At 41.4% G+C, this 16604-nt stretch overlaps 3 protein-coding genes across 5 annotated transcripts in view; all 3 read left to right on the top strand.

Moving 5' to 3' along the window:
* The window catches only part of KDM1B (lysine demethylase 1B), a 39277-nt gene extending 25613 nt beyond the window's left edge, over nt 1–13664 (top strand). For all 3 annotated transcript variants that reach the window (XM_072152662.1, XM_072152664.1, XM_072152663.1), the window contains exon 21: nt 12149–13664. In XM_072152662.1, the coding sequence (XP_072008763.1) occupies nt 12149–12232 (84 nt within the window). In that variant the 3' untranslated portion in view covers nt 12233–13664. The remainder of the gene's footprint in view (nt 1–12148) is intronic.
* Nucleotides 6883–8122, top strand: LOC140133069 (uncharacterized). The gene is made up of 2 exons (XM_072152661.1): nt 6883–6978; nt 7085–8122. The coding sequence occupies exons 1-2, from the start codon at nt 6883–6885 to the stop codon at nt 8120–8122; spliced, it is 1134 nt and encodes a 377-aa protein (XP_072008762.1).
* On the top strand, nt 8335–10489 carry LOC140133902 (uncharacterized). Its single transcript, XM_072154590.1, has 2 exons — nt 8335–10306; nt 10433–10489. Exons 1-2 carry the CDS (start codon nt 8432–8434, stop codon nt 10487–10489), a joined length of 1932 nt encoding a protein of 643 aa, XP_072010691.1. The 5' UTR covers nt 8335–8431.
* Nucleotides 13665–16604: the final 2940 nt, after the last annotated feature.

Here is a 16604-nt window from a genome sequence, read left to right on the forward strand (position 1 = left end):
AAATGGTAATTTATACAGGAACTGTATAGTGATTTCTAATTGAACTTGTATGAACATATAAAAATAAAAAGATGTAAGACACAAGATGAATGCAGTTGATGGGGACAGACAGTAGATGGCAGTGGAGGTCTGTAGTTTTAGTATAAATTATAACGCATGTATTGTAACAAGTAAAATACATTATAGTTCATGTTTTGTAGCACCTGAAGTACAATAGCTAAGAGGTATGGAGCTCACTAGGCTTAATCGGCACTTCTGGAATAAAAGCAGTACATAAGGTGCAGGCATTAGTGGGGTAGGTGTAGTTCAGTATAGTGTATGGTTCATAAAAGGTGACGTAAAAGGTACATAAGGTATATAGCTTACCAAGGTGCCAATATTATGTTGGGTGGACAATCGGCACTAACAGAATAAAGGCAATACATAAAGATCAAGTATTGGTAGATCAAGTATTTGACTCCAGTAGCTATATGCTACAGCTGTTCAGTGTTAACGCCGGAGCTAAAAGAAGGGAGGTGCTGGCAGGCGCCTGGAGTCATTGGAGCCAATGTGCACCTGCAACACCACATTTTCCCACAGCAGTTTATAAAATGAATGCTAAAAACTGGCTGGCTGCCATGATCAACTACAGCTAAATTATTCTTGTAAAACAAACTCCTGGGTATTTTAGGATAGACAAAATCTAATATAGAAAAAGTAGAGTGTACATGCACCAATTGGTGTCTACCAATACTCAGATATCTTACAATACAGGCAGTCTCCGGGTTACGTACAAGATAGGGTCCAGAGGTTTGTTCTTAAGTTGAATTTGTATGTAAGTCGAAACTGTATATTTTATAATTGTAGATTCAGACAAAAAAAATTTGGCTCCAGTGACAATTGGAGTTTAAACATTTTTTTGCTGTAATGGGACCACGGATTATCAATGAAGCTTCATTACAGACACCTTATAGCTTCACCAAAGGTCAGAGGGGTCTGTCTGTAACTATGGGTTGTCTGTAAGTCGGGTGTCCTTCAGTAGGGGACCACCTGTATATAAATACAATTACAACATTAGTGCTGGACCCATGCACAGAATTTTATATCTATATCCTAAATGTAAACTATATTCCAATAAAATATAATAGGCGTCTATAGATATCAATTATACTCTACAGCAGTGATGGCCAACCTTATGGAGACCGAGTGCCCAAGCTACAACCAAAACCCACTTGTATGTTGCAAAGTGCCAACATGACAATTTAAGCAGTAACTTTTTGATCCCTGCTATATCACAGGTTTTAATCGTATTGGTGTCCTTAGTTCACCAATACAATAGAAATATGGAGAAATTTCCCTCCAGGGTCCCTTGAAGAGGAAGAATCACGGGACCCAGGGCAGGAGCTCCAATGACAATCCATCTCTATCCACACCTTCCCGCTCCTCCTGTAGTCCTGGCAGGCAAAGATGTCACTTTAAAATAGCTGAGCATGGCACATCCTGGGCTGTCTTGGATCACAGGAGAAAGCCTTGAGTCCTATCTGGCAAACTCTGTGTTAGGGTGAAGGCCTGGGTGCCCACAGAAAGGGCTCAGAGTGCCACCTCTGGCACCTGTGCCATAGGTTCGCCACCACTGCTCTACAGTATGCATTAAAATCAAATATTAAACAGTCCAAAATGTTATATTGAAACAGAGATATAGATGGATAGTGTGTCTCTTTAATTCTCAACTGCCACTCACAGTAACCAGTATAATGGTATTCAAAATGTCCAATATATACACTCACCGGCCACTTTATTAGGTACACCATGCTAGTAACGGGTTGGACCCCCTTTTGCCTTCAGAACTGCCTCAATTCTTCGTGGCATAGATTCAACAAGGTGCTGGAAGCATTCCTCAGAGATTTTGGTCCATATTGACATGATGGCATCACACAGTTGCCGCAGATTTGTCGGCTGCACATCCATAATGCGAATCTCCCGTTCCACCACATCCCAAAGATGCTCTATTGGATTGAGATCTGGTGACTGTGGAGGCCATTTGAGTGCAGTGAACTCCTTGTCATGTTCAAGAAACCAGTCTGAGATTATTCCAGCTTTATGACATGGCGCATTATCCTGCTGAAAGTAGCCATCAGATGTTGGGTACATTGTGGTCATAAAGGGATGGACATGGTCAGCAACAATACTCAGGTAGGCTGTGGCGTTGCAACGATGCTCAATTGGTACTAAGGGGCCCAAAGAGTGCCAAGAAAATATTCCCCACACCATGACACCACCACCAGCCTGAACCGTTGATACAAGGCAGGATGGATCCATGCTTTCATGTTGTTGACGCCAAATTCTGACCCTACCATCCGAATGTCGCAGCAGAAATCGAGACTCATCAGAACAGACAACGTTTTTCCAATCTTCTACTGTCCAATTTCGATGAGCTTGTGCAAATTGTAGACTCAGTTTCCTGTTCTTAGCTGAAAGCAGTGGCACCCGGTGTGGTCTTCTGCTGCTGTAGCCCATCTGCCTCAAAGTTCGACGTACTGTGTGTTCAGAGATGCTCTTCTGCCAACCTTGGTTGTAACGGGTGGCGATTTGAGTCACTGTTGCCTTTCTATCAGCTCGAACCAGTCTGCCCATTCTCCTCTGACCTCTGGCATAAACAAGGCATTTCCGCCCACAGAACTGCCGCTCACTGGATGTTTTTTGTTTTTCGGACCATTCTCTGTAAACACTAGAGATGGTTGTGCGTGAAAATCCCAGTAGATCAGCAGTTTCTGAAATACTCAGACCAGCCCTTCTGGCACCAACAACCATGCCACGTTCAAAGGCACTCAAATCACCTTTCTTCCCCATACTGATGCTCGGTTTGAACTGCAGGAGATTGTCTTGACCATGTCTACATGCCTAAATGCACTGAGTTGCCGCCATGTGATTGGCTGATTAGAAATTAAGTGTTAACGAGCAGTTGGACAGGTGTACCTAATAAAGTGGCCGGTGAGTGTATAACACGCATAGATTACTCACCCCAGTGTTCCGGGCAGTAAAATACAAAATATGCTTATCACCCGCAGTATATATAATCATTGGATTACAGGTATTCAATCCAGCATATGCGTATAATATACTGCCGGCAGAGCACAAGTCCGATGAAGCAAGAGTTGGCAAGCCGCAAGAGAAGGAAACACAGTCGATAGGTGCAGACTGATGGCGATATTGTAAGCCTCGGACTCTCATAAGGGTTTAACCTTGATTTTAAAAGTCCTGATAATCCAAGGAGCTGGTGATCTTATATTGTGCTTTTGATGGCATGTTAGACGGCATACACTGCTCAATCTTCCACCACGAACTGCAGATTCATTGATAAAGATATGAGCAGTATAACAGACTTGAATGTTCATAAAATAAGGAGATGATTCTCCGTAAAGCTGTTGCTTTGGATTGGCCGATCATAATGCTAGCTAGACATGTTTCAAAGGCTCCGCCCCCTTCCTCAGTAGCACAAGACTGAATTATGTGTGTTTTTTTGAAAAACATGGATAACTTTTCCAAAGATGTAAAACATGGAGTGGAATCTCCCAATTTCTATAAAACACTGGTGGAAACTTTAGATATTAAATATAACTGCTAAATGATATACAAGTTATAAATATAGAAAGAACCTATTGTATATAACAATATCTCAAATAGTTACATAAATAAAAATAGTTACATAAATATAATTATAATAATAAAATAAACTGCATATTAACTGAATGTCTCCTATAGTAGTACTTGTCCTAGTGCTGGTAATCAGCCAAACTTCAGATGCGAGTTATTGAGTACAGGTGGTCCCTGGGTTATGTACAAGATTCTTAAGATGAATTTGTAAGTCGGAACTGTATATTTTATAATTGTAACCGCAGCCATAAGTTTTTTGGTTTCTGTGACAATTGGATTATAAAAATGTTGGATTGTCATAAGAACCAGGATTAACAATAAAGCTTCATTACAGACATCTGTGATAACTGTTACAGCTGATCATTGCAGCCTAGGACTAAAGTACAATAAATTACCAATATCCAGAGGTCCATTTGTAACTAGGGGTCGTATGTAAGTCTGGTGTCAAGTCGGGGACCGCCTGTATATCAATCCTTTCTTTGAGGCTCCTGATCGTTCTACCCACATGCTGCAAATGACATGTACACTCCACTAGATATATTACTCCTTCAGTGGAGCATGTAAGAAACTCTTCTATATTGTATAGGTGGAGTATACATGTCATTTGCAGCATGTGAGTAGAACGATTAGTCAGCACTCACATTCAGTCAGTATACAGTTTATTTTATAATTATTTTTATGTTACTATTTGAGATATTGTTACACATAATATCTTTTTCTGTATTTATAAACTTGTATATTATTTATCAGTATTCATTTCATTTAAAGCTTCCAACAGTATTTTAACCCCTTAAGGACGGAGGGTTTTCCGGCTCATTTCTCGCTCTCCAACTTCAAAAATCCATAACTTTTTCATTTTTACGTGTACAGACCTGTGTGAGGGCTTATTTTGTGCGTAACAAATTTTACTTTCCCATAATGTTATTTATTTTAACATGCCGTGTACTGCGAAGCTGAAAAAAAATTCCAAATGTGGAAAAATTGAAAAAAAAACGCACGTGCGTCACGTTCTTGTGGGCTCAGTTTTTACGACTTTCACTCTTCGCTCCAAATAACACGCCTACTTTATTCTTTGGTTCGGTGCGATCGCGGTGATACCAAATTTATATAGGTTTTATTGTGTTTTAATACATTTTCAAAAATTAAACGAATGTGTACAAAAAAGAAAAAAAAATTTTTGCCATCTTCTGACGCTAATAACTTTTTCATACTTTGGCGCACGGAAATGTGTGAGGGGTCATTTTTTGCGAAATGAGGCGACGTTTTCATTGCTACCATTTTGAGGTCTGTGCGACATTTTGATCATTTTTTATTTCATTTTTTATGTTATGTAAAAAGGTGTAAAAGTCGCATTTCGGACATTTGGGCGCCATTTCCCGCCTCGGAGGTCACCGCCGGCCGTAACCGTTTTTATATTTTGATAGATCGGGCATTTTGGGACGCGGCGATACCTAATATGTCTGTGATTTTTACTGTTTGTTATGTTTTATATCCGTTCTAGGGAAAGGGGGGTGATTTGAACTTTTAATATTTTATTAATTTTTTTTATTTTTTAAACTTTTTTTTTCTTTTTTTTTTCACTATTTTTTAGACCATCTAGGGTACAATAACCCTAGATGATCAGATCGCTCCTACCATATACTGCAATACTACAGTATTGCAATATATGGCGTTTTTGCAGGTCTTACATTACAATGAGCCACTGGCTCATTGTAACGAACCTGCATAAACCATGTAGCCTCGTGTCAAGAGAAGACCCGAGGCTACCATGGTAACCGATCGCCGCCCCCCGATGACGTTCGGGGGCGTGGCGATCGAAAAAAAGATGGCGGCGCCCGCGTTTAGAGGGTTAATAGCCGCGATCGGTGCAAGCACCGACCGCGGTTATTAGCGGTGGGGGTTTTGTGCAAAATGCAAAAACCCCCACCTCTGTATGAAGAGGACTCAGCCCGTGAGCCCTCTTCATACATCCCTTATATCTCTGCGCCGTAGAGCTACGGCGCAGAGCGTTAAGGGGTTAAAGAAATTGAGAGATTCCACTCCATGTTTTACATCTTTGGAAAAGTTATCCATGTTTTCCAATCAAACACACATAAAAAGAGGAATTCACAGATGACAACCCTGTGCTACTAAGGAAGGAGCCGGTGCCTTTGAAACACGTCTAGCTAACCTTGTTATCGACCGATCCAAAGCAAAAAATAAGGAGACAATTCTCCATAAAGCAGTTGAACATTCATGCCTTATATACTGCTCAAATCTTTCTAAACTAATCTGCAGCACGTGGTGGAAGAATGAGGCGTGTATGCCGCCAAATGTGCCACAAAAGCACAATATAAGATCACCAGCTGTTTGGATTATCAGAAGTATGTTTAAAAGCAAGGTTAACCCCTTGAGAGTCTGAGACTTGCCATATCGGCTGTGTGACCATCTCTTGCTCCATTGGACTTGTGGCGTATTATACGCATGTGCTGGATTGAATATACGGAATACATTGATTTCCATAGCGTCCCCCATGATGGCCCCAACTGGAGGATGACCCTTGACCTCTGTAGGGACAGGAAGCAGAGAGGTTAAATACCCCACCCCGGCATCCGTACACCAGTGGCTTCCTGTCCCTACACAGGGCAGGGAGTAGAGAGAAGTCTCTCCTCATCCCCAGTAGTTGGGACGGTGAGGGGGGACCAGAGTGGCGCAGGGAATCGTCCCTTACCTTAAGGCAGTCTCGGCCTCGATCGGACTTCGGTCCTTTCCTCTGCCACAAGACAGAGATGCCTTCCTCTCCGGCTCTGCCCGCGGCTCTGCGCAGCTAAGGACACCCGGAGCTTGTCCATCGCGGAAGTCACGTGGACCGGCCACCGTCAGACTCTGGTGACGACTTCCGCCGGAAATGACGGGACCGGATGTGACGTCACGATGGCGCGACCCGGAAGCAGGAGCGTGGAGCGGTAAGCTTGAAAAAGCAGGTATTCACGTTGATCTGAGGTCTAATAGTCACACTCTGGTCCTGACGAGAGTAGTCGCTAAGATCGGACGCTATTCTGAGCATTTTCCAGCCAACAAGGTCGGTTAACATGCTGTATGGTTGCCTCATTTGTGTCATATGTGTTATATACAATTCAGGTCTATATAGACATGTGTATATCTCTCTTAGGCGCTTGGGCTGTGTAACCCTCATTTCAAGATACCTCAGGTACTCCCTTGCTATATTCCACTTGGTTAAATGTCACAGTCTATCTCACGTTTCTATAAATGTTTAGGCTTGCTGATATCAGTGGTCCCACAATTGGGAATATGGAGACACATGGCATGGAGGCTTCAAGTCTGGACCTCATATCCTTGAACCCTGTAAGTAGGGTCAATTGGGGATAGGGTGGTGGGTCACCCACATGTCCCTATATTATCACATGAGGTGTCCGGTTAAGGACTAATTACTTCTCCTTCTCCTTGGTAGGAGCCCAGGGAAAAGGAGAAGGATAAAGGGAGAGCTAAAGATCAGTCCGGCACAAAGAAAACCACTTCAAAAAAGTGTAATATGTGCTTAGAGAAACTCCCTACAGACTATAAAAAGCCGGTCTGTAAAACCTGCGTGGATAATCTACTCAGAGAAGAGAGAACCTCATTTGTGGATGAAATGCATAGTTTTATCAGGGAAGAAGTTAAAACATCTATAGCATCGTCCATAACAGCCTTCATACCTCAGGAGCCTCCACATAAAAAACAAAGAGTTATAGAATCCATGTCGGATTATACATCAGACTCAGAAGGGACCAAGGAATCTATGGATATGGAGCCAGGTCCCTCAAATTCAGCAAGTAAAATGGAGTCGAGATATTTGTTAGCATCCGAAGATCTGGAACCCTTACTAAAAGCTATGAGGGATACCCTCAAAATTGAGGAAATAGAAGAGACCAAATCTATTCAGGATGAATTATTCGGACTTCTTAAGGTTAAGAAAAGGCGAGTGTTTCCCATAAATGACACTCTTAAAGAACTAATACTAGAAGAATGGAGAGAACCGGAGAACAAAATCTCCATATCTGGAGAATTTAAAAATCGTCTCTCTTTTGATGAAACAGAAGCCAAAATTTGGAACGCTACCCCTAAAGTAGACATCCAGGTCACAAAAATGACCAAGAAGACGGACCTCCCGTTTGAGGATGCAATCCAGTTAAGAGATCCCCTGGATAGAAAGGCGGACAGCCTTCTAAAGAAGACATGGGAGTGTGCCATGTTGAATCTAAAATCAAATATTGCCACAACATCCATGGCGCGAAATCTCTTTCATTGGATTACCGAATTGGAAGGTCATGTTAGAGACGGTACTCCTAGGGAGATGCTATTGAGTACATTTTCAACGTTGAGAGCAGCCACAGCCTTCATCGCAGATGCCTCAGCGGAAGGAGTTAGAATAAGTGCCAAGGAAGGGGCACTATCTAATTCAGTTAGAAGATCACTTTGGCTTCGCCAGTGGACTGGTGATTTCAGATAGAAGTCAAAGTTATGTGGTATTCCATTTGAAGGGGAATACCTATTCGGTTCTGAACTTGACACGCTTTTGGAAAAAGCAGCGGACAGGAAGAAAGGGTTTCCGGAATCCAGAAGTAACCAAAGAAAGCAACCCTTTCGAGACTCTAAGGACAGAAAACAGTCCTTTAGAGGGAAAGGCAAACAGGGCAGATGGAGCTACCCTAAAGGAGGGAGAGGAAGGGGCTTCCTTCTCAGTGCCAGCAACTCGGCCCCAGTGTTCCGAAAACAATGACGCCAGGTTGGGGGGAAGACTATTGAAGTTCCACTTCCAATGGACTCAAATAACATCAAATCCCTGGATACTAAGTATTCTTCGGGAAGGTTACCACCTAGAACTAACCTCTCTTCCCCCCAGAAAATTTGTTTTGACAGAGCAGCCCTCAGAAAGCCTCTCAAACTCACTGTGGGCAGTGATACAAAAACTCATTCAGTTGGATGTCATCATCCCGGTAGCTCAGACACAATTAAAAGAGGGACACTACTCTCCCCTCTTCTTGATAAAAAAACCGAATGGCTCTTTCAGGATGATTTGCAACCTGAAGAATCTGAACAGGTACATACGATATCGGAAGTTCAAGATGGAAACGGTGAGCTCGGCAGCCGTTCTGATCCAACCAGGAGCATCTATGTGTACGATAGATTTGAGAGATGCGTATTACCATGTGCCAATACATCAAAAATCTCAAAAATTCCTCAGATTCGCAGTACGATCACCTTGGGGAGAAGAGGTCCACTATCAGTACAAGGCGCTGCCTTTTGGGATTTCTTCGGCCCCAAGGACATTCACAAAAATCATGATCGAGGTGATAGCTTTCCTGAGGCGGAAAGGGATTCTAGTCATCCCCTACCTGGACGATCTGTTACTGGTGGCCGGTTCGAAACAAGAGCTTATACACCACCGAGATTTCACAATGAGGATCCTACAGCAGTTAGGATGGATAATAAACCTGGAAAAGTCCAAACTAAACCCAAGTACAGAAGTTGTGTTTCTAGGAACATTATTGGATTCGATCCAGCAGATGTCCTTCTTACCACCAGAGAAAGCAACAAGACTAATGCAACATGTTATAATGTTTCAAAAAAGAAGTCATTGCACGATAAGGGAAGCCATGAGGATACTGGGCCTTATGACATCTTCCATACAAAGTGTACAGTGGAGCCAAAGTCACACCAGAGTCCTTCAAAGTTGGATATTGGCCGCCTGGGACAAAGATCCCCAACATCTAAATCAAAAGATCCAGATTCCGGAAGCGATCAAGCAATCCCTGGAGTGGTGGATAGATACTTCCAACCTGGGAAGAGGAATATCATGGCATCCCTGGCCAGTGATAAATATCCGGACGGACGCAAGTCAGTCAGGATGGGGAGCGGACATAGCAGGCCTTCCCGTTCAAGGTCTATGGCCGTCCTCAATCAGATCCCGTTCCTCGAACTTCCGAGAACTGAGAGCTGTTCTAGAGACTTTAAGAGCAAGTGCTCAAAGCCTGAGGGGAAAGCATGTAAGAATTTATTCAGACAACACCACCACGGTGGCTTATCTCCGTCATCAGGGGGGTACCAGGAACCCCGATCTCCTCAGTCTTTCAGACAAGATATTCATCTGGGCAGAAACCAACATCCGCTCCCTCTCAGCCACCCATCTAAAGGGAGAAATGAATCAAATAGCGGACTATCTCAGTCGTCAGACGATAGACCACAACGAGTGGTGTCTAAACGAGAACATCTTTTCAAGTCTCACACAAAAATGGGGACAACCAGTAACAGACCTTTTTGCCACCAGCAAAAATACAAAAGTTCCTCATTTCTTCTCTCTGCATCCAAATACTCCGGTTTGCCAAAGGGATGCCTTCAGCCAGTCCTGGAGCGGACCTCTAATGTATGCCTTTCCTCCTATACCTCTCATAGCGAGAGTAATTCAGAAGATCAGAGAAGACCAAGCAAAGGTTATACTCATTGTTCCCTTATGGCCAAAGAGGAACTGGTTTCCGTGGCTAGGAAAGATGGCATTGGAAGAACCTGTCATGCTGGAACCTCTAAACAATCTTCTGTTCCAGGGTCCAGTTTACCATCCAGATCCACAGGCTCTCCGGCTCTCGGCATGGATCCTGAAAGGAGATTGCTGATATCCAGGGGACTATCAAACAAGGTAATTTCCACACTCAAAGCAAGCCGCAAACCAGTTACCCACAAAATCTATGCCAGGATATGGGGAAGATTTGTGTCTTTTTGTGGCAGGACTCCTCCTAACCAAATGTCCCCTAATGTCTCACAGGTGCTAGACTTCCTGCAAGCAGGGTTTGACAAGGGCCTTAAAAGACGAATTCCTTAAAAGTCCAAATTTCAGCCCTCAGTGCCTTTATTCGACACTCCATTAGCCGAAAATAGATGGATCCAAAGGTTTGTCAGAGCTACGGCTAGACTAAGACCTCATATAAAACAGAATATCCCCAATTGGGATCTTTCATTAGTACTGGATTATCTCACAAAAATACCGTTTGAACCTCTAGAGACGGTTAAACTTAGAGAATTAACGCTAAAACTTACCTTTCTCATAGCCATAACAACAGCTAGGCGTTTGGGTGAGATCCAAAGTTTGTCTATTAAAGAACCATATCTTAAAATATGTGAAGATAAGATTGTACTAATGTTAGATAAAGCCTTTACTCCCAAAGTAGCTTCATCTTTTCATCGTAACCAAAAGATTATTCTGCCTTCCTTCTGTCAGAATCCAAAACATGCCAAAGAACAGGAGTGGCATACGCTAGATGTCAGAAGATACCTGCTACATTATCTCGAAGTTACCAAATCCTGGAGAAAAGACAACAACATTCTCCTACAATTTAAAGGAAAGTGCAAGGGCAGGAAAGCTTCAAAGGCATCCATCGCCAGGTGGATAAGAACAGTCATCAAAGAAGCTTATGATGCCAACAACCTGGACATTTCAGGGACTATTAGGGCCCACTCGACCCGAGGAGTGGCAGCCTCCTGGGCGGAAAAACGGGGCGCCTCATTAGAGGACATATGTAGAGCAGCTTCCTGGTCTACTCACCTAATTTTGCCAAACACTATAGGCTAGATGTTCAAAGTGCTAGAGACCAGTCCTTCGGAAGGAAGGTCTTACAAGCTGTTGTCCCACCCTAATTATTTATCTGGTACATCTCCAGTTGGGGCCGTCATGGGGGACGCTATGGAAAAGGAGAATTATTCTCACCGTTAATTCGGTTTCCATTAGTCCACCATGACGGCCCATATATATTTCCCACCCTGTAATTTGAAAAAGTTAAAATTGCCTATTTGTTCTGTGTGCATTAATAACATACAATAAATGGGTTGCATCCAAGGCCGGTGTAGTTATTTGGTAGCCACTGGTGTACGGATGCCGGGGTGGGGTATTTAACCTCTCTGCTTCCTGTCCCTACAGAGGTCAAGGGTCATCCTCCAGTTGGGGCCGTCATGGTGGACTAATGGAAACCGAATTAACGGTGAGAATAATTCTCCTTTTTATATCCTACCGGCAATAAGCATATTTTGTATTTTACTCCTCCGGGAGACTGGGGTGAGTGACCTACGCATGTTATATATTGGACTTTTTGGATACCACAATGCTGATTACTGTGAGTGGCACGTGAGAATTATAGAGCCACAATATCCATTTATATCTCTGTTTCAATGTAAAAATGGTGGACTGTCTGTTTAATATTTGATTTTAATGCATACTGTAGAGCAGTGGTGGCAAACCTATGGCACAGGTGCCAGAGGTGGCACTCAGAGCCCTTTCTGTGGGCACTCAGACCATCACTGCAGGACAGAGTTCACCAAACAGGACCAAATCTTCCTGCAGATGCAGGCAACTTATGAGATGCTGCTCTCGGCGTTATTTTAAAGCAACACTATATTGGCTGTTTGGAACTGAGGTACTATTTTGTATTTTGTATAAAGTGCTTGCTTATAAATAAGTGATGTTATTCTGTTTTTGTCATATTAACAGGCCACAAATCGTCATTTCCCTCAGACTGTCACCGGAGCCTATTTAAGTGGAGTGCGGGAAGCAAGCAAAATTACAGCCTTTTAAGTCGAGCTTTAATATTTCCTTTATTTCCTTTTAAAAGGATTTTCAGGGAACAGATTTGATCTTGTCCAGGTATATTTTTTAACAGTTGTTTTCCTAGAATTATGTTGTTTTTGTATGGTTTTCTTTAGACAATTTATAAAGTCTGCCATTTTCTATGATGGCTTTGATTTGTGGTAGTTGAATAGGAAATGCTTAATTTATGATGAGGAGCTTGTTGCGCATCTAGAATTTAAACTACATCGGCCCATGTCAAAAAATAGATTTTATTTTTCATTTGGGCCAGAAAACTAGAGTGATGATTTTTTTTGCAAAGGGTTTGATAAATCTGGAAGCCAAGTATGCTGACCAAAAACACATGCACGTGACCTGGTGAATAGGCCTAAAGGCTCTGTATTGTGCACTTAATGCATGTACTAAAGTTGCTATAAGATATGTAAAGAAAAGACAACATTAGTGTTTATGTAACATGTTATAATCTATGTAATGAAAGAGGTTACATGCCTTTAACTTTACTATACATCTGAAGATTGTAAGTTTGCATTGTATATACTCACTATATAGAGTAATATAAGGGTATGTTATCCCTGTGGTCTTCCACCTCATGTCTGCTTCAGAAAAACTGTACCTGTGGCTAAATATGAGCCTTTGAGGTTCTGCGGTTAGTTTGTAAACCGGTAATGGGGTATACCTACCTGAGGTATCCTGCAGTGGTTAAGAAAAAGGATTTAACAAAGTGCACGATACTGCTGAAATAAGTGTCCTTTCTGCCACCCATGGCAAACTATTTAGAGAAGTGAAGGGATTTTGAGGCGGCATACTGTTTCAAAATCCTACTAAACAACCTAGCCAATGAAGACCTTAAAGGCATATTCTCATCTCTGGTATTTATGACATAGCCCTAGACCTTTGTTTCACTCAGTTTCCAGCATGGATCTTTGGTTGGAATAACTGGACTTGGCGATCCAGCTGACTAGAGTGGACAATGCACAAACACCAATCCATTTAGGAAACTAAGTGAAAGGAAAGTCAAAACGCTCCTACTCCAACAAGGGTTGGAGGTCCTACATCTGGGATATCCTATGGATATGTAATGAATACCGTAGAGATAAATACTCTTGCAGGTGACCCAATGTTCCATACCCCTTTAATGGTTTGTAATGTATTTTTTGCAGTATCTGTATGATTTGATTGATTTCATAAGTGTATCTTAAGATTTCATTGAATACACGTGTATATTTTTTGTAAATACAATTTTTGATACTGGGTTTGAGTTTTATATTTGTTTTTTTAGTGTGATGAAAAGAGGTTTGTTGACTCCTGTGTTCATGTTTTTGAAAATTTTACTTTTGACCAATTAAAGTCATGCATGTAAAATGTTATGCTAATTTGAACATTTTGCTAAATAAAAGCAACACCTTATTATCATGTAAAACTTGGTGAATTTATGATTGAGTTCTGTTTTCAATTTGTGTGGTTGGGGGAAAAAAATGTTAAAGTCAAGCTTCCAGACCACTAATCTTTTGACACTTGATATTTTCACTGACTATATATTGTTCATCCTGTTATAATTTTTTTTTTTTTTTTTAAATACTACCCATTGATAGTCTACTTTTCACAGCAGTTTTAAACTTTACAATGCAGCTTTTGACTGCTCCCCGCATGAAAGTCATTCAGGTTTCCATTGGCAAGTGAGTTTGTAAGTGAAATGCAATTATGCTGGGACCTGGACACCTTATAGGGAGGGATTTTTGAATTGCGCTAATATTTTAATGCCAAGGATACAGGGCTGCTATAAATATGTTAAGCTTTCTATAACCCGTGGGAGCCTCTTTTCCCTAATGTGTGAGGATGCGATTTTGGGTCCTCCCCATAATGCATTTGCTACTACTTACACCAGCTGACAAGGGCTGTGTAATGTCTCTCCCATCACCTTTCAGGCTTGCACAATTTTCCCTCCCACCACCTTCCTCAACATCAGCGTCTCTTAAGTGGCCATTCCATGTCCGTAGTGTAGAAGAGTGACCCGACTACAACTCCGTGTTTGCCATCAGTGGCTGACATCTCTCCAGATGGGCTTCATTGAATACAGTCCTCCTGGATGGAGCCGGAGATGGGAGTGGAAGCTAATGGCACAAGTGTAGATCAGCAGAGATCTGCGCTTGAGTTGGATTTGATTCATAGAGCCACTGACGTGGGGACATGGGTCAAGGCTAAGCCAGCAGGGGATGGGAGAGGTTTGACCAAGTTGGACTCAGGGGCAAATGGCCATGCCTTGGCTGCACAGTGAAACTCATTAGCATAATGTATAAAATTGAATTTCCACAAAATCTAGGGTCAAGTTAATACTATAGTTTTGATTTAAATTAAAGGTTCTGTGACCTGTAGGTTGCTGTAAGTAGTTGAAAAAGCATTATGATGATGACAAACATCCTTTCATAATCCCATCATAATGTGTAATTTCCCTTTGTTAAATCTTTATGAATTGGAGATAAAACAAGAAAACAGTATGGAGGATCAAGGTGATTAGATGTATCTTACCTGGCTATCCAATATTTGTCAGTAATGTCAATTGCAACTTAGGGTGGTTTCACATTGGCTATAGGGTGGTTTCAATTACTATAAACATTTACTTGCTCTAAGTAATGGTTCAGATATAAAAAAATAAATAAATCATACAGCAATATCTCTAGGTTCCCATGATTTCCCTGACCGTGTAATTAAATTATACATTACTTGTTCACTATGTAAAAATTCCAGACATGTTAAGAGGTTTTGATAACATTAGCAATTTGCCATAAAATAAAGCCCCGATATAGCATTGTGAGTAGTCCCTTTGTTGAAGAGAAAATAGCCAGTACCTAAGGGAAGAAATGTGGCCAAACTTCATTCTCTCCTACAGATTAAAAAAACAAATAAACACAGTTAATGAAAGCTGATGAGGCACCTAATAGAATAAAGACAGTAGTGTCTAATGCTCAGCCGTTTATTTGTCTGGTATTGTGATCTCTGTAAGCCCTGACAAACTGCTGACATCTGATGTGTATGAAAGAAGCCATTGTCTATAATGACAGCTCAAAATATATCTGACTATATCATGTCTAAACTGAAGCTTAGTTATCATGCCAAACAATGCAGAGTGGATAGTGGTTAGAAGTGTAGTTTGGATTCAGCCATGACTTTTTAATATTTTATCTAGTTGCAAACTGAACAATGGTCTTTGCATAAAATAGTCCCAAATATATGGTTGTGTGTATGAGGCCTCGGTTGCAGAATTTGGTTGAGGTTTGCTTAAAGATGGTAATATAGATGATAGGGGCTTTGGACATGACACTACCCCTGCAGCCACTAACTGTGACTCGTGTCATGTGAAAATAGGCTGAGAATAGGAGTGCAGAGGTTAGCTGAGATTGGTTCCAATGTAATGCTAGCCTTAAAAAGGAAGAACATCTGGCAAACATAGAAAGGAACTATGATGGGCGCCCCTTATCAAAACACTACAGGGATAGAAAAAGTAAAATGCAATTGGAGGGGGCGTGATTTTATCAAACAAATGTCCAGAGCGGAAAGCCGGTGGAATGGCCCCTTGGGGACTGAATAATCAAATCGAAATATTCGGTTTTAATTGATACAAACTATGAAATCATTGTTTATTTATTTATTGAGACATTTATAACTTCATATTTTATATTTTAAAAAAATGTTTTATTCCATTTTATTTCATGTGAATAAAGGACATATTTTTTAGCAGAAAATGATATTAAATAGATTAGACGGATCTTGAAGTATAAGAAGCACGAGTATTACTATAGGTCTTTTTTAGCCTTATGAGAAACACAAAAAATTAGGATAGATTATATACACTGCTAGATCAAGACAGCTAGTAGGGAACTAAGAAACACATTAACAACTAATTTAGTTGCAACACTTTACTTACCGATCTTTGGAACTGGATACGGCAGTAGGCAAGAGGAAGAGAGCCGTTTGATGCAAGTTCACCTTGTCCCTTTTGCTCCATTCGTACTCCATAGTGACGTCACTATCAACGTCATACTCAGCGTGTGTTGCAGCCACCGTCCGGGGCTCCCACACGAACTGCTCCTTTCCATTGGATATCAGTTGCATAATATGGGATAAATCGAGAGGATTTTATACATACAAAGGAAATCTACTTTGCCGTATGCAGGACCAGAACACTTAATCATCCAACGAGATAAGTCAGGTTAGTTCTGATCTACTCATACATCCCGTATACATCCGTGTGTCTACTGATTTCCACACGTTTTCTCCAATAGTCAGCGCGGGTATACAAATATTTATTATTTCAGTGGTTTTTCACATTTGTATGAATTGGGCTACTCATATAATTCAGTAT

Source organism: Engystomops pustulosus, chromosome 5 (genome assembly GCF_040894005.1).
Source record: "Engystomops pustulosus chromosome 5, aEngPut4.maternal, whole genome shotgun sequence".
In the NCBI taxonomy this organism is placed as follows: domain Eukaryota; kingdom Metazoa; phylum Chordata; class Amphibia; order Anura; family Leptodactylidae; genus Engystomops; species Engystomops pustulosus.